At 45.6% G+C, this 19,054-nt stretch overlaps 1 protein-coding gene across 1 annotated transcript; it reads right to left on the bottom strand.

Moving 5' to 3' along the window:
* Positions 1–3,526: 3,526 nt before the first annotated feature.
* On the bottom strand, positions 3,527–15,914 carry ZNF598 (zinc finger protein 598, E3 ubiquitin ligase; the record flags this gene model as incomplete). Its single annotated transcript, XM_079542813.1, has 12 exons — positions 3,527–3,874; positions 4,120–4,264; positions 4,507–4,642; positions 4,959–5,719; positions 6,387–6,459; positions 7,630–7,811; positions 8,838–8,955; positions 9,384–9,601; positions 9,898–10,109; positions 12,077–12,206; positions 13,282–13,394; positions 15,717–15,914. 12 exons carry the CDS (start codon positions 15,912–15,914, stop codon positions 3,527–3,529), a joined length of 2,634 nt encoding a protein of 877 aa, XP_079398939.1.
* Between the last annotated feature and the right edge of the window lie 3,140 nt (positions 15,915–19,054).

The raw sequence follows: 19,054 nt of genomic DNA, 5'->3' as shown, positions 1-19,054 counted from the left end.
CAGTGCTCCCACTGTCTGCTCTGTGTTACCAGTGCTGTCTGTTAACTGTTACAGCATCTTCATGATGGGTCAGTCAGACTGTGTGTGCAGGTATGGGCTGTAACAGCAGAATTATTGGATCCCTGCAGTATCTCATGTGAGGTTCAGACTGTCTTAGCATCACTTTCATACTTCTTTCACCCACTCTTTTTCTCTCCGTAAGTTCACTGTGGTACAGTGGACAGTAGCTGCTTTCCTTGTAACCCTGCAGACCAGCCCTTACAGACATGCCAGCATTTTGCTGCAAATTCATGCCCTGCTGGCTGCTAGCCCCATGCTGCTCAGAAGCCATTGTAGAGTCCTCCAGAAATCTTGCAGCTGACCAGGCTGCCCTCAGCCTCACGTGCTGACAGCTCCTGTGTAGTGTCAGGGCTGAATTTCAACATAGACTATGAGCAAGCCTGTACCTTTTCTTCCTGGAGATTTATTCTACCAGATCCTTGTGCTCAATGAGGCTCTGTTGGGACAACACAGGCATTTCTCAGCATTGAAATTAAACCACATTATGGGTAGTTTTTTTTGTTTGTTTGTTTGTTTGTTTTTGCATGAACTTATACTTTAAACCCATTAGAAAAGGATTTGGAATAGACATTAATTGGAAATTGCTCCCGGCATCGTACGCTATTCTGAGCAAGGTAGAAGTTTTGTTTAACCAACACTCAGCAAAATCATCTCCCCAACAATGTGCTTCACCACCTCCTGCAGTTTAACCATGTCCATGAGCAGTTGGATTTCACTTGCTGTTTTGGTGAGACACGTTGTAAGATGAGTTTCCCATTGGGCAATCTGCAGGTAGCAGCACAGCACTGCTGAGTTCATGCCACAACAGTGACAGCTCTGGCATCTCTGCTTTTTCCATTGGCTGCTCTTTACTGGGGGATATCAGTCCCCTTCCCTCTCCTGCACAGCACTGTCCCATTCCCCAAACTCACATCTACTGCCTTCTGCCTGCTGCAGCCATGAGAGCAGTTGAATAGAATTAAGCCAACTGCGATCATTGTCTATTCATTAGTAAAAGTGTAGAATCAATATTCCTCTCTCTAAAAGCTGTGTAATATTTGCAGACTTCCTTTCAGCCTTCTTTGTCTTCCTGGGGAGAGCACACAAGTCGAGTTCCACTCTGTTTCATTCATAATGCTACTCTAGATTGCATTTAGAAGCTGTGTGTCAACCTCCCACCACCCATGAGGCTCAGACATGGCCTTTGCTGTACCAACTTGAAACCCAAGTTCAGCTGCCTGTATTTCGTTGCAATATGCATTTAAACCTCAGATTCTTTATAAGTTTTAATAACAACCAGATACCAAATGTGGTTTGCAAATTTAAGTTCTTTTGCAGATACCTCTGTATGAGCAGACCGCTTCCACGAGTTGCAGTTGTCACTAACCTTACGTGGATTGTAGTATAAAGTGGACTGTGTATGGAAATAAGTTAAAAATGTTTACAACTTTTGTATATATATATAAATATATATAAAAAAATATCTTTTGAGAGAGCAATCTGTGATGATGTATTTTCAGTGTCTGTGTACCAACTGCAACTTATTTTCAATAAAGAGTTTAAAATGAATAGAAGCAGCCTGAACAAATTTGGTAATGCTTTATTTAATCGGGTGAGCACAGGGAGCAAGGAAACTGCATCGTCAGGCCAAGGAGAACCGAGCACCTCGAGGAAACTTAGAGCAGCACCGTGAGTTCTCAACCTGCCGGCTGGGAACTTACCTATTTGCTAACACAGAGGAAAATAAACTGAAAAATAGAGGGAAGACGTCAGAGACTCCTGCAGAAGATACGTGCTTTGTTTCCTCTGAGCTTTTCAAACCCAAGGGGCAGTCAGGGGAAAGAACTGAGGATGCAGATCTGTTGCTGACTTGGGCAGCCGGCATCCAAGCTGGAGCACCGGCGTGTGGTGGCACCTGGCTCTGCTCGAGAGGCAGCGCCTTGCACCATGAACACGGCAGCGTTACGGGTCACCACGTATTCATGCATTCTGTCAACAGCCGTGCAGCCTAATGCTCCTCCCTCCCTCTTTCAGGGCATGCAGTCTGGCCCCTGTGCTGAATACAACACATCCAGGAATTCAAAACAGTCTGAATTATTTGGAAAAAGAAACCGAAAGCACTTTGCAGCCTGACAGCAAGCAAAATTAACAAGTATAAGGCAAGGAAGAAATGCTGTAGCCAGGGCTAGCTCTTCAGTAATAGACTGAGCTCAATTTCATAGAAACGCTTATATAAAAGCAGTGTTTTGTCACTTAAAAATTACATAAATTAATCTCAACATGTTAAAAATAACTAAACCTGGTCTGCAAAGATGGGCAAGAATCAGATGCTTCATTATAGCCATGGAAGTGCACTACAGGGAGCACGTGTCACTCCGTCACGTCATAGCTGCTGCTGGAGAAGTTATTTCAAATGATGAGCAGATTCAGCTCCTGTTTTCCTAGAGGTGGAAGTTACAGATGGCAAGCAATGTGAGCAAAGCTACTGCAGACCAACATCACCAAGGGAGATACAGGATGTAAACACTCCATAGACTGAACAAATTATCCTCGTTAGTGCAGACCGCTGTAAACAGATAAATGCACTTGAAGGCACTGCAGATAAACATGGTCAGTGATCAGCAGCATTTAATATCCCAATATGCCGTTGGTTGGAGCTACCACCATTAATACATCCAAGAAATAGAAACGTGGCAATCATTAAATAAAATCACTGTGAAGTGTGCTTTACGGAAAGTAAAGCCTGGACATCACCGTTCTACATGCAGTGCTACAAAAGTTTCTTTAAAGAACATGTTACATAAAAGGTCAGAGGCAACTTCAAACCTCAGGTTCAACTCATCACACAGATCAGTCCAATTCTTCAAGTAGTAGAATTAATTCAGTTTTCAGACAGGAATATTCTTAGCTATACGAGCAGCCCAACGTTTACAGACACACAACTGGAACGGCCCTATTCACCAGTGAGTAGGAGCAGTTCTGCATCTCTGCACCCCTGACTGCTTCCATTTCTGCGGTCACAGAAACAGCACAAAAATCAGAATGTAAGGGAACTCACTTCTGCTTCTATTCACTTCAGTGATTCAATCTCTCCCCCCTCTGCTCCCACCCTTCCCTAAAGAAAGAAAACCCCCCAAGCCAGATGCATATTCCCCTATTGTGTCCCCAGTCAGACTTCAGATCAGAAAGTATTTTCTCAGCTATTGCATGTTACAGGAGAAAGGTGGCCCCCTGCCTGCCCACCCTGCAATTTTGGCCTAACTCTACTCAGGCATTTTGGAAGCTCAGACTTTGGATGTTAATTAGCTACGGCGCAGTCCAGTGATCCCTTTGCACAGTATTTATGAACAGCACTGAGGGCTCTCTAACAGTTCCCTGTGTATCAGTACTCAACTGGCACCAGCTCTCAGCCACACTACGCTGTCAAACCTCATTCCAAAAAGTGCATATTCATAGACAGAAACTGTTTTATTGGTCTTCATAAGAGCTAACTGATGATTCTACTGATTGCTTGTAAGGAAGGGAACTCCTCATCCTCAATATGCAAAGCTTTATGAGTGACAATGTCCTGCTGCGTTAGCACTTGCTTACATGTTGGGCAGATGCAGCAGTCGAGATCAGAGTTGGAGTCCGTTTGCCAAACATTCTTCTTGTTCTTTTTGGATTTGTTTGAACTTTGCTTTTCCTTGATTTTGAAATCATTGTGAGCAGAAAGCAGTTCTTGTTGCTTAACTGTGTCTGGCAACAACACCAGCAACTCGTTAAAAATTTTCCTGAAATTATCTCCAAGCAGTTCTCGGCAACTTTTGTAATACTCTGCTGCAGAAATCAGACCCTTCAGTGAAAAGGAAATTGGAATAATTAGAAACTTCAAAAATAATAATCTGATTCATCTATTAAAAGATTCACGTTCTTCCAGGCCACGCTACGTGCACTTTGCTGTGCTACAGAAGAGCTACAGTGGAGCATGCAGTTCAAAAAGAAAACCTGCATCTAGTCCACTCACCAACCACAAACAGAGGCACTACATGAACTGAGCTGGGGAGGATTTCGGGAAGGCAAAGGTTCTTGCCCACTCACCTGTCTGAATTGCCCAGAATGAGTTTTAAATTTATTGAACTTGGACTCATCACTTTGGAGGAATTCTTTAATGGATTGTATTAGCTGAATGTTCCTTTGCTGAAAGTTTTCAGGTATCAAGTATGTCCCTTGGCTGGATTTTGGCCTGCATTTGGGGGAAAAAAAGTAATGCAATTAGATACTGCCTCATATTACAGAAATATGCTGCAGACACACATTACATGATTATTCTTTTCTCCCTTTCTCCACCCAACTACACGTGCAATTTCTGCCAGCAGCACATGGATACAGTAATCCTATCAGTGTTTTGTGCTTCGTCTGAAGCTTCTATGGCATATCTCGAGATGCAGTGTGTAAAGTAACTCTAACAAAAGGACTTTTACTTACTCTTTCAAAGATGTAGTGACAGGTTCAGAGATATTGGTGGATGGAATAACAGCAAAACCTGGTGGGGGTTTACTAACAGGCACTGACAGTCCTGGAGGCGGAGGAGGACTCTTTAATAGCACCACAGTGTTAAAGCCTAAATGAAAGCAGAAATGAGCAGGAAGTTAGAGCACATATCTGTGGCACCCACATACCAGCAAGTAAAATTAACACCAACAGTCTGACGTACTCTCCAGAGGCATCAAGAAGTAACAGTCAACAGTGCAGTCATCACTGTTTCAGAAGAAACCTGAATATTAAAGAGGTGGAAATCTGTTGCCTTATCGTTTGGGTCAGGAAGTGCTTCACAGCACCTGATATGTCTTTACAAAGAGAGAGGACTTTCAAGACACTGTTACTCAGGCTGCCTTGTAACTGCAGCCCAGAAGCTGTCAGTGCCCTGAAGTGCTTACCCGGTGGCGGTGGCATTCGAGCTGATCCTGAGCTCCCAAGAGCTGGGAAATCTTCCTGAGGTAAAGGGCACTGGTTCGTCACTGTGGGCTTTTTAAGGCCAGGGGGCTCTTTGGGTGTACTACAGAGTGCTAACGATTTTTCTGAATGACCATTCACGACAGCTGCAGATCTGTCAGAGGCATGAAGAGCAGAAGCAGCGTTTGATGTCCGCTCTGCTTCTGGCAGCTTTTCAATACAAGACCTGGGCAATGACGTCTCCTGTAACAGGTGTGGGGATGATGGTCTCTGCTTCTCAACCCCCATCCTCTTTTTCTTGCTCACTTTTGTGAAAGTCTGTGAGGTAGAAGCTGCCAGCAAGGACGATACATCAAACATTGTCGGTGTGTTCCTTATCTCCTGGGTTGTCAAGCCACTACTGCCGTCTTCCTCATCTGACTGAGAGAGTTTATTGCTCTTCTTATTTCCTTTAGTGCTATTCAAGGAGTATGATTTTTTGGCTATCTGATTGACGCAAGGGTTGCTAATGGCTTTGACCACATTTTTACTGGAACCACTGTTCCATGCAGATGTGATGTTAGTTACTGTTTTATTGTTAGGCCTCATTTTGGACACCAGAGCTGGAAAATCCTCCTCTTGAAAAGCTGTTTTCTTTGCAGTCGCTGTGTACGTCAAAGACATCCCAGAAGAGACAGCGGGTGCTGCGGAGGATGACAAGCTTGGGAAATCTTCTTTAAGCTTAACTGCTGCTAGCTGAGCAGAGCTGCGAGAAAGGAAGAGTGCACCCAGTTACACCACCTCTGCACAGACAGCAAAACTCCCAAAACTCCACCAGGCAAAAGAGGCTCCAGGCCTGACTGCATTCTTCAATCCATCACTTAGAGTGGCACAGCTGCCACAACCATTAACAGGATGCAGATACATAAACCGTGTCTGGATGAGTCTCTTCAAAGAGTCTCACTAGCCTCGCTGTCTTATCTGTGCTGTCTTAGCACACCTTACCTTGACCAGGAAGCCATACATGCAGGCTTCTAGTGCATCCTAGTGTCCACATCCTGCAAAGACTCTATTTATAGTTACCACCCATTTAACGAGATGATGAATTTAAAAACCCCAACAGCATATGGCTCCCTCAAGATAAGCTAGTGAGTTAAAAATGAGTGGAGTCAGGAATACTGAAAAGTTCCCTGGAACTGCACTACAAAAATAAAATAAAATAAAATAAAATAAAAATCAAGCTGCAAACTGAAGCAACAGCCTGTGCTGTTCATGCAGCAGCTGACACAGAAACAGGTCAAAGCAGAAGAGGAACTGAGAGAGGGGAGCACCTGCAGTTCAAGAGATCTATAAAACTAATTCTTCCAGAAACACGCAACCCATGTAAGTTTCTAAATCAGCTTTCTCATTGCTGCAGTCTTGAACAAACTTACCCTTGTAGAGGTCCTACTGCAGAACCAATTGCTGGAAAGTCATCTTGGCTTAAAGCACCATTAGCAGCTGCTTCTTTTGGGGTATTGACAAAAAGAGCAAAGAAATATATTCAACTAAAATCCAGTAGTTTCAAAGTGGAAGCTATCAACGAACACAACAGCAGCAATAACAAGTTCTATTTTCAGCAGCTGCTGATGTCATTAACCAACATTCCAAAAGGGCAATAAGTCTACGTATCAACATTTCCTTCAGTTAACCACATTCACCATTATGACATCAGGTACGAGCTCCAGCATACAGGCAATTCATGGAACTTAATATGAGCAAAACACTGGTTGATAAGACAGTCTCCAGATGATTCCTTCACAACTGAGAAGCCAATGCCCCCAGCTGCCTGCTCTATGCTTCCCCCAGAGGCCAGCAATCAGCTGCCTGCACAGGGTTAGGATACTGTGACTCAGTATGCTGATTCTCCACTTGGAAAGCTGCTCCTCTGAGCTGTTCAACACCTCTGCTGAACAGATGCCCACACTGCTAAGCAATTAGCTCCTGGGCAGTCAGTTTTCATCAAAACATAAATCATTCCCAATTAGGCTTAGTCTTAAAATGCAGTGCTGTGAACTGCATCAGCTTAAATACAGACTGATAACAGCTTTGACACACATGCAGCAAAAGCTGGGCTAGCAGCAGGGTAAGATAGCCTTGCCCGTCATCCCCAGCTGAGCTGTACCCATTAGACAACCAAGCTCTCAGCAGCTCTCAGCTCATTATGAAAGCATATAAAATTTGAGCAGGAACCCCTGTTGTAGAACCAATAAAACAGTGGAAAAGGGATTTGGAGCAGCAGTAACATCAAAACAATTCTATCAACAAGTTACAAACTTTTACTGGGACTAAATCCCAAGCATCACAATACATCAGTTCTTGCATGCTACAGTAGGAATATGGCAGAGTCTTAGATAGTATTATTTGGATAAACATCACAAATACTGTCATACCTTAACTGCTTGGTATTTCTACCCAGCTTCATTTTACATCTAACTGGCTGTGCAAACCCCAGCCCACTTGGACACCTTTCACAGTAAGTGAGTGTTGCTGGATTAAGACTCTGCACAGCTCTCTCCTCATCCACTGGCTTTTGAGAACAATGTATGGCAATTCACACTTTGGCCAGCCTGATCTCCAGACCCATCACCACACCCTTGTGTCTCCCTGCAGCTGCAGAAAATGCTCAATACTGACCTGTAGCTTCACTTGAAGACTTTGGCACACGTTTGGAGCTGGGTACCTCCGAATCTCTCAAGTCCTCCTTTTTACCTCTACTGCTGCCGTCCTCTTTGTCTTCTCCCCGTTTCTTCTCTTCTTGTCGTTTAGCAGCCACAGATGCCCTGACTGCTGCTGCAACATCTCTGTCTTCTTCTTCCCTACAGGACAGGGCAGATTTTCTTGGTAAAAGAGCAAGGATTACGAAGCACCTTTGCCTCACACTCCACCCCTCACCTCTCGGCAGTAAGCTCTGATGACTGTCCCTGGCCTTGTGCTGCCACCTGCTGAGAAGGCTGACACAAACCCACTCTTCCCTTGGCTAGTGAGAAAGACAACATTTTACCCGGGGATCAGCGAGTTCTGCATGTGGTGGTAACAATCCAGGATAGAAGAAATCAATTGGAGTGAACTGGGAGAGACAGTACCACGGATGACAGCAGACACCTACTTCTCTTGTTTTCAAATGTGCAGTCTTATCTGACTTATTAGACCAAAGTGATTCTTTGAAATACGGCTCATAACAAACTCTCAATGAATGCAAAATCCACATATAAAGGTTTAGAGATGGACTTCTTCCCCAGTGAAATTACCAGTAATGAACCAGCTGACCATCCAGTGAGAAAAAGAAGAACAAGAGAGGTGCAGTATGTAAAAAGCACTCAGGTCTCATATGCATGAAGAGACAAATGAATGCAAACTTTCATTTCAATACTTAACCCTCTTCTTTCTCCAAAGCACTCAGTCTGGCCACACAGAGATCTGTTTGTTCAATGAAAAGCACGAGCCTCAGAATAGGAATTTCACAGTTACCCAGACCAAAAAGTCCAATAAACTTCCAAGTATTTATCATTCACTTTGGAAAAATCCTTCTAAAAAGAAGCTAGCACAACCATAGTTGCTGAAATTAAGAATTCTCATTTCAGATAACCATGTGACAAAGATCACAGTGATTGCTTTCTTTGGCAAGTCCAGGAAGCTTAAACTTCAGAGAGTAATTTCACTTTCACGAGGCACGCAGCCAGCACACAGGCTTAGACTGAAAACTGGCTGTACTCTCAGTTAAGAATTCACTATGGAAGCTTCCAAACTTTGTCCCTACCTCCTTCCAACCTGTGCACCAAAGCTCTGTTAATTGAAAAAGAACTAAGCAGCAACAGAAATCCACACAATGCTGTGCTACTCACCTCTTGTATCTCCAGCTGCCTCTTCTGTTCTGCTGACTTCCTCGGCCACCCAATCTGCCTGACCTTCCTTGCCTGTTGAACCTGTCAACTTCTTCATAGTCCTCTCCACCTATAACACCTGAACAGGAGGGATGGTTATCATTCTTGAAGTTATTTCTCTAATCTGGGCACCATACTATGCCTGAAAAAGAGCAAAACTACACTACTACAAATAAATCTATCTTGACTTCCTTCTGATGATTAAGCAGTCTATCAAACCTCCAGGAATGGTAGAAGTCTGTTCCACATGGAAGGAAAGTCTGCTTCATCCCCTCACTCAAAGAAAGGCCAACTCTGACATCATATTCAAGATGCTTGTGGCTCTGTCAACTTCTGGTTATCTTCAAGAACAAACTTCCCCAGCCTCTCAGAGCCCTGGTTCCAGGTTTCTCCACCCTCTAGCAAAGAAACTTCCTAGCCAGGAGGTCTTCACCCGTTATTTCTGCATACCAAAGCAGTAAGAATGAACACATCCCCGGCCATCGCAACACCCCCAGCCACACTCACCCTCGTTTCTCCTCTGGTGCCGAGGAGCGTAATTAAACTGCAGATCTATCTGCCGGTTCTGCCTGGCCTCAGCCCTGTTCTTGCTGTGGCAGGCTGTTTTGTGTGCTTTGTAATCTATTTCAGTGCGGAAAGCGTGGGTAAACTGCTCTGTACTGCACCGTCCCTCTTCACAAAGGAAATGCTTCTCGCGGAAGTGTTCGCGAAGGTATTCGTAATCGCTGCAGGAAGAAAAGAGGCTGAGCTGCAATTCTCCACACGTATTTCGCCTATGCTATATGATTATCCTTCACTCCATCTGTCAACGCTTAACATTAACACCAAAGAGGAAGACTTTAAGACATGAACTAAACAGAAAGTGGTTACTGCAGCTGCTGGCTTAAGGAGCAAAAGAGCCCACAGCCAACCTTCCTGCACTCCCACTTCAAGCACTGCTTTCCAGAAAACTCACGGATCCAAAACTATTTTTCTAAAATGTAAGCTTTTTTTTCAGAAAAAGAAAACTATTTCTGCAAACCTGTAGTACTCCTGGGCACCATCAGAGTCACAGAAGTGACAAAAATAGTGATCTCTTCTCAGATGTTTGAGCAGCTCATCGTTATCCAAATAACGCTCGTCACAGAATTTACACAGCGGATGCCCACGATGAGAGGTGTCATCTGGATCTCCATGGATTCGATGGCGAGCAAGGTCCTTACGAGTGTACCATTTCCTTTCATATGTAAAAATCTGGAGAGATAAGTAAGAATGGAATAAGCCAGGCTCTGCATAACTTGCCTGAAGAAGTCACAGATTTGCTTGAAAAAGATGCAATCTGACAACTCACAACTCAAATTTTCAGTGACTAGGAACTAAGATTCAAGTGATACATCTTGACTGCATCTCACTTACACTTCACTCACCTCAAACACTGGAAACAGATCAACTTCACCCTTTCTCCTCTCCTGAGAACAATGCTGTTCAGTGAACAAATTCTGCACTGAGAGCCAATCTTCTGCCCCTACAAACACACAGGCTGTTTTGATAGAAAGGGTTCTGAAGACACCAGGAAGATCAGCGTATCCTTGAGAACAGAACATCCCTTATTTCTTATCTCTTTAACAAGGAATCTTAACTCACTCTGGGAAAAGGTTCACTTGGCTTTGCTTGCACTGATGGACTGCAGCTTCTGTGAGTTTAAGAATTCATCTGCAGTGGGTATTAACAACACTGAAGCTTTCTCCAGAATAAAAGGATTTCTTCAGTATTGTGAAATTAGAAGCCAACATATTCTACTAGTTTACCACTCTAGTGCTGCCTACCTAGGCTGCCTGCAGAAGCACCTCTTCAGCAGTGTTCAAAGGACACTGCAACTAAAAGAGGCTGCCTTGTCTTCCCCTTCTCTTGACTCAGCACTAATGATCAGAGAGTCAAATCAGTTCAGTGAAAACTAACCCTGCACAAAAGATGTCTTGGTCTTCATCCAAGTCAACCCTGACCAATCCTGGATCCTGTCCCTTCGGGCAACAACCTGCAGTCTGACCTGCAGGAGCCAACTGTGAAATCAGAACATAAATGCATTTCTCTGATTCGATATTCGATTGGTTTCAGAGAAAACAAACGTACAAAACCACATGTAATGAGTCTCAAAACATGTACTCGTGCATTAAATTCCCTCCTACAACAATAAACGACGCTGACAACTGTAGGACACAAAGGTTAGCAGCCCCAGCATTCAATGAGCAACAACGGCTGACTTTGCCTGACACATCACTGAGAACTGCAAAAAAAACCCAAACAACAAAACCCTGAGCTCCAGGGAAAGGTGAAATTTGGACTTTCAGGCTGAAAAAAGCATTGCTCGGCTGACAGAACAGCAGCTGTTCTAAGTCAAATTCAAATGGGTTAAGAAACAAACAAACAAAGAAGCCAGTAATGGCAGCAGTAAGATGAGCAGTTCTCAGGCTCAGTACTGACATGCCACTCAGCTTTCCACTAAGTGCTTTGCTTTGCATTTTAAACCAGCCCAGGTGTGTTCTGTGTGTATACATTGAACAGCAGCAGACCTCAACTGCAGACACTCATGTTTCACTTTCCAACCAAACCAACGAGATACAGGAAATTCACTCTGTACAAATGAAATAAACAAATGAAATGTAATTATATTTCATTAAACCAACAAGATGGATTCTCATCCTGTCCATGATTCAACTGTAAACGCTACATTGGCTCGGAGCTGAGAGAGAAATCCATCACTCCATGATGCACTCTGCTTACTGGACCACCACTAATATTTTCTCAGTTACAGATTTAGCTCATAAAGTCATCGTAAGTCCTAATAGATATCTAAATCACTACAGTTAGAGCTGTAACAAAGCCTGCCTATAACTCAGGATTAACTTCCTATCAGACAGATAGGGTTTGGTATTTACAGGCATCGTGGGGGAGGAGCTGACCTCAGAAGCTTATTAATATGGTTGGGCTTAATTTAAAACACAATCCATTTAGAACCTCCAGGACTCTTTCATTAATCAGTTTATGGAAGAAGAAAGTCTCAGAAGAAATCAACTGACCTGACTGCAGGCAGACAGGAGAAACCTAAGCAGCAGAGTGGTGCTGTTCAGCATCTCCTTCTCCCCACCTCCACAAGTACTCCAGCAGGTCACATAAGGAACCACCCTCTCTTTTCATCACATTAAAGCATTGAACCAACTCACCTTTAAGTGTTTAACACAGAGTTTGCAACAGAAGAGTTCATGCTGCTTTCTCATGTGCTGTTCCAGATCCGCAAAGGTATTGAACGGCTTCAAATCTGGACATAAAAAGCATTCATGCTGCAGCAGCTTCCTAAGGGACAAAGAAAGATTTGCTAAAAGTTATTCAGTTCCCTCTCAGCAATCTTTATTGAAAGATAAACATTCTGTCCACAGAAGAATTCTGCATTCTTATTGCTCCCCCAGCTATTTGTAATGAGGTTAGAATTTTGTTTATTCCAAAGATACTTTGTCATCAGTCAGGAACAGAAGAGAGCAAAGTTACATGGAGACTTGAACTATAAGAAGCCAGCTGAGCAGTCACTCAGTAAGCAGCACAGTACCAGCACACAGCCTGAGATGGACTGGAACACGTCTGTGCAACACATTCCTGCCTTACTGAAGATTCAGATGATGTGGGCTTTGCTCACATCTGATTTAGTTATGGTTTATACTGACAACAACTGAAGTATATGATGGGGTGGGGAGATAAAAAAGTAAGCATGATTCCCAGCAAGAGCTGAAGGCAGAGCACTGGTCTCAGTGGGAACCCCCCACTCACTCACACTTGATTACTGTTCTGTGGGCAGTGATCTCAGCAGCCCTCCAGAAACACTACCATCAAAAGTAATTTCCAAGGCTGGTGTATAATTAATCAGAACATGTTTCCAACTGCTTCTGCTTACAAAAACCCACTGCCCAACCTCATGAAATGCAAAGTATAAACATACCACAAAGTTACATTTTCACCTTTTTTCTCCCATTTATAACCAAGACCTTTGCAGGAAGAGGATGCTCTTCTCTTCATATGATGTATGGTGCAATTGGTTTTGATTACTCCTTATGCAACGCAAGGATAAATACCATTATAGCAGTAATTTTGCCTTTACTGATTTACACAGCAGCCAGGCAAGGAATGAAGAGCCTTGCAGCAATTTTGCCCTTGGTAAAGAAGCAAAAAGCAACTTTTGTTGCCAGAGCTTCTGTATATCCAACAGAGGAGCTGCTCCCTTCCCACCTGTGCTGCCCAGTGACCAATGGACACTGCATCAAAGTCACCATTTCCATAAAACCACACTTTTCCATTAAAGAAGGCACTTCTGGCCACGTAACATAGATAAAAAAGTGATGTTTTAGGGACCAATTACAGAAAGGATTCTCGTATTTACCTGTACAGCCCATAAACTTCTCCATCCATAAAATAAATGTCATACTTCTTCTCATGCTGCAACTTGTTTAGTGCTATCGTCGAGAAAGACGTGAGCTTCCGCCCGAAGACGACCTACAGGCAACACAACACAGGGATCAGAGATGGCACATATGGGCCGTGCAGTATTCAGGATGGCAGAGCAACTCCTCAGCACAACGTCTGTTTGTCGGGATCTCACCACAGCCAAAGGCTTAGACATCAGGGCCAGAGCTGTGTGTCACCACTGCTCGCTGTCCCTACAACTGTCAGCAACTGCGACTGCTTATCAGCTTCCAGCAAGAGCACCACGCAGGGTGAGTTGGACTTGCCTGGTCTTTGGATTTTGAACTACATTAGGAAACTCTTTTATGATGCTTGGCTCCCACAGGGCATAAATATCTCCAAGCAATGCAATCCACTCGTTGCCCGGAGCCCTGCGCTCAGCTGCCTCCTATCTCCCAGTAGGAGACCACACAAACAGCCTGCGAGGGAAAGGGACATGGCTCAGGGTCTGATGGAGAGACCAGTGCTTCCTCTTCCCTCAAATATCAGTAAAGTGAGGGAAAATGCTACATCACTTCCCAAATTATTTGTACGGTGCATCCATTCTAAGAGAACCTGGTTGCTCCCACTGCTGCCCAGTCTGGGCAGTGCTGGTGTAGCAGCAGCCTTAATGGAACAGCTGTGATAGAACACACGTTCAGTGCAGTCTTGTGAAGTCACTCCTCTACCCCTGCTGGGGTGAAACACCTCAGACCAAATCTTTTGGGTTGAGCTTTTTGGCTAGGTTAGTTTTTAAAGCTTTCTTTACAGCGAAGCTACTATTAAAATATACGTTATACTGAAGAATATACATGCATATACACACAGCTCTCTGAAGTGCCAGGCTTAAAACAAAGTGACCACAAGTCTGAGATTTTTGGATAAATGCCAAACTCACGTTATTTTTAAAAACATTTGTTTTTGTAAACTTCATTTCATTTCAACCTGAAGAAAGTTTCAGAAGGGAGAACAAACTGCAGAAAAGCAGATTTTATCACTGGAGTCCATCACAGATTCCTGCAGCAGTTCCAAGGACAAACACACGTGTGTATAACAAACACACTGACCAGTCCTCCAAGCCTAACCCAAGCACACGTCAGGGTGACTTTACAGGTCAACAAGCAATCCTGCCTAACTCCAGCACAGCAATTACACACCTCTCAGAGCACATATTACCATAACAAGTATATCCTGCTTTCTCCTTCATCACACAGTGCAATGCCAGCCATCTTTAAAGTTATTTCCATTTCTTCTGGACACCACGCTGTGACACAGTTCAACCTACACTGACCAGGACAGCATCAGTTGAGATGTGATGAGATGTATGTGGCTCTTCTAACAATACACACTACTACTGAGTCAACTGCAATGAAAAGATCATTTTTAACAATTAATAAATGAGAGGAGAAGATGTCTTGATGAAGTGAGGTTCAGGCCACACAAATACACCAACTATTATAGAGCTGAAGTGCTCCCAGTCCATCTGCAACACTGAAAGCAGTGGTTTTATGGCAGCCAATCAACACCACAGATTGCTTCCTAAGAGAGGAGGTGTGCAGAGAGGTAATGGCCTTAAGTTGCAACAGGGGAAGCTCAGGATGGCTACTGGGAAACCCTTCTTCAGAATAGCAGTCGGGCACTGGCACTGCTGCCCAGGGAGGGGATGGGATCACTGTTCCTGGAGGTGTTAAGAACCATAGAGATGTGGCACTGAGGAACGTGGTCAGCAGGCATGGTGAGATGAGTTCGGGACCTCAGAGGTTTCTTCCAACCTTAGTGATTCTGCGGTAAAATCAGGTCCAAAGGAGATCTGTGTCCTTCCCTGCATGGACACCACTCGCGTGCCGATGAGCTCAGTTACAAAACCAAACCCAACGCAGCAAAACTACAGCATGTGGCACCCACCAACTCGGAGACCTTCAGGGATCTTCAGTCCCCGCCGCCATTTGAGCGGCACGAGAAGCAGCCAGGGTAAACACGCAGCTTTTGTCAGAGGAAGGCAGCGAAAAACCCCCTCCCCCGTGGCACCGCTTTGACTTCACCTCCACCTCTCTGCGATCTCTCACCCGACGCAGCAGCTCTTCTCCTCTTGCAGCATTCCTCCTTCCCCACATCGCTGCACGCTCTTACAGCCATATCCCTGAGCGAAGTTTCCCCAACCCCACAGCCCCTCATCCCACCCCTGGCCCCATCCCCGCCGCGTGGCGACGCGCTGAGCGGCACGCGGGGCGACCAAAACCCGGCAGCATTGCGGGACGGCGGGGCACCGCCTCGTTAACACCCGCACAGCGGAGCCCGACGCCGCGACCCCCGCCCGCCTTTCGTTTCGTCGGACCGCGAGAAACGCGGCGCCGCGCCACGCCGAGGCCTCACCTGACCCAGCTCCTCCCGGCACACGGCGCAGTACCGCACTCCGCACAGCGCCCGCATCCGCACCGAGCAGCGGTAGCAGATGGGGTGATCGCAGCGGCCCAGCGCAACCACCTCCAGCTCCCCGCAGCACAGCACGCACGGGCCCTCCGCCGGCCCCAACGCCGCCGCTGCCGCCACGCCCGAGGCCGAGGCGGCCATGGCGGCGCCGACCCGCCGCGGCCTAGGCCCCGCACCACCTAGCAACCGCCAGCACCATCGAGAGGAAGCCTAGAGCGCCGCCCTGGACAGACTCCGCTCAGCGACTCTCTGCCTGACTGACGACCATAGAGATCCGCCTCCACGGCGCCGCTCTGGGTGGACCATAGAGTTTTTGCCTAGAGCGCCACCTCGCTCTCCCGATTATCCTCCGAAGACATCCGGTGCACCACCCCTCTGGCGTCAGCCCGCGTCCTCCGGCGTGCGACCATAGAGAGCGAGGTCAGGGTGCCCCCGGCTCTTCCGGGCCCCTAGCTTGGAGGAGCGCCGCCTGCAGCTCTTCCGCGCCAGGGCCCCTCTCGCTACGTTGAGTTTGGGGTCGAGTTTTGGGTGGTTTTTAATGGAGTCGGGCTCTGTGATCCTTGTCCATGCCTTCAAGATGTTTATAGAATCATAGAATGGATTGAAAAGGACCACAATGATTACGCAGTTTGCTATGTGCAGTGTCGCCAACCACCAGACCAGGCTGCTCAGCTCTGTGATTCTGTTGTGGTTTGGGCTCTGTTATGCCCTGGTGGTGCAAACAGCCCCATGGTGGATGAGTGAGGTCAGAGGCTCTGCCCTGTGATCAGATTTTATCTTAGAATCATCAAAGTCAGCAAAGACCTCCAAGGTCCCCAAGTCCAACTCATCCCACCATGCCTACTGACCACGTCCCTGAGTGCCACATCCACATGGATGTTCTTGAACACCTCCAGGGATGGCCACCCCCTTACTGCTGGGCAGCAGTGCCACTGGCTGACTGCTCTTTCAGAGAAGAAATCTTTCTCAATGCCCAACCTGAACCTGGGCACACTGTTGGCTCATGTTCACTGGTGGTCAACCAACAGTACCAGATCCTTTTCCTCTGCACAGCTCTCAGCCAATCTGGCCCACACCTGCAGCAATGCATGGGTTGTTGTGACCAAAGCACAGGACGTGGCACTTGGCCTTGCTGAAGTTCAGTCTGTTCACCTCAACACACAGATGCAGCTCATCCAGGTCCATCTGTAGGGCCTTCCTACCTTCAGGCAGATCAACGCTTTCTTCCAACTTTGTGTTATCTGCACGCTTACAGCAGATGCACTCAATCCCCTCATCCAAAAGGGGATTACGTAGGTGTCTGGAAAGCTGTGTGTAAGTGACAAAAAACTCCCAAAAATGTACACGAAAAATTACAGAAAATTGAATATTGCACACATTAGAACAGGAACACAAATAGATCGTATTTGTGTTCGCACATACATTAGTTACAGTGTTTAGAGAAAAACGATGTTGTTTGGGTATGTGCTGCAGGCAGTGATTCATGCGTTCAGTATCTGAGCACATGACAGCTGCCCGGTGCTTCAGGAACGAGGTAATGGAGCTCGAGTTGATCATCGACACGTCAGGTTGTTGGCTGAGGAACCTGCACTCCCGCACTTGCTTTGAGGATTGAGCTCACCTCTTAAAGGTCGTGCTGTCATGTTGGTGCTCACAGAGCAGAGTCGCAGCCCCTCAGACAGAAGAGGGTGCTCCAGGAGCACTGAGAGCGGAGGCAGCGCGGCTCACAGCCATGTTCCTCTGGAGGTGAAGTCGAAAAGCATAAATGCTATTTGATATGGCACGAGATGGTCACAAATTGGGTTTTATTTCAGACTTCCTTGGTGTCCCATCTTTCTTTCTCCTGGATTCCTCTGTGAAAAATCAGAGCAGATCCCCTTCAAAGGCAGGAATGCTGCTGGATCTGTCAAAAAGTCCAAAGAAAAGCCAAGGTCTTGGCACGGTGTGCTTGTTCTACCACATCATCATATGTGTCACCAATGAGCATCATGGCTCCGCAATTAGCAAACATTCCTGGAGTCCCATCCCCTGAATCAAGGCTGCCATCTGTCTTGGAAATGACACAGTGGTTCCATTTTCCATGGGTCCCTCCTGTGAGTGGTGTTCAAGAGGCCTGAGGAGTGACCCCAAGACACTCAGCATGGTGGACTGTCACCCAGGTTACTTGGTGACACAACATATTGACTTCGTGATAAAACATCTCAAAATGAAGTCACTTTTCTAGGAAGGGAAATGGTGACAAACCATATTAAATCACATATTATATGTACGGTAAGTTCTTAGGATCTACTCTCGTTCATCATTGCTAGCTGAAAGCCCGGATGAGCAACACCTCCATCATTCAGATCTGCTTTCTTTTCAGTGAATTCCTTGCCCGTTGTCTTAAAAGAGGGTCTTCATTTCTCTGATGCATAAATGATCATTTAACAAAACATAGCAAGTCCATTACAACGTGTCACGATGTTATCTTGTCCAAACCAGCAGCACTGAACAACATCTGTGCTGTAGAATAAATAAAGTAATATATGAGGTGAGCATTTTGGAAAACAGATCAACTAAGTAATTCCACATTTTGGGTCGTTGTGTACAACAGGTAATATTTACTTCCTCCTAAAGAGACCCATTTATCATACTTCAAAGTAGAGAGCAGATAATCGACACCGAAGTGGGTTTGGATGGGGCTGTATTAAATAATTAGGAATGGCCGAGAATGTTGGCTGCAATTACTTCAGGAAATGTACCCCCCCCCCCCTCCGAATTAATGATACTGTTGGAAATGTTTTTGTGCCCAAACTGCATCACACCATTTTGGAGAGCAATTAGCATGAAATGAGATGGAGGCTGCCGACAGTAATGTGCTGTCTTAAGTGTCACTCGTCTGTGAAATTACGCAAGTACCCCAGCGCCGTGGCCGAGCTTAGGATAATAAATACACCTGCATAATTAGGCTTAAAAGTGATATTACTCATCACAATGAACATTGTGACAAAGCCACAGGGCACAACCGGAGTTTGTGCTTGGCAGATTCCAGCTCTGGGTTTCGTGGTAGGGACGGACCGCTGACGACTTCGTGTCCCTTTGCCAACAAGCTCAACTCCCATCAGCAGTACAAGCTCAGAGTGACTTTTCCTACTGATGGGAGTTTGCAGTCTCAGACAGTCCTTGGCTTAAAGTGAATGCAGGAATCATAGAATCATAGCATCATAGAATCACCAAGGTGAGAGAAGACCTACAAGATCATCCAGTCCAACTGCCCACCTACCACCAATAAGAAGTTCCTT

This window comes from Tetrao urogallus (assembly GCF_951394365.1).
Source record: "Tetrao urogallus genome assembly, chromosome: 15".
Classification (NCBI taxonomy): domain Eukaryota; kingdom Metazoa; phylum Chordata; class Aves; order Galliformes; family Phasianidae; genus Tetrao; species Tetrao urogallus.
The sequence above is the reverse complement of the archived record's forward strand: the minus strand, read 5'-3'. Positions and strand labels throughout refer to the sequence as shown.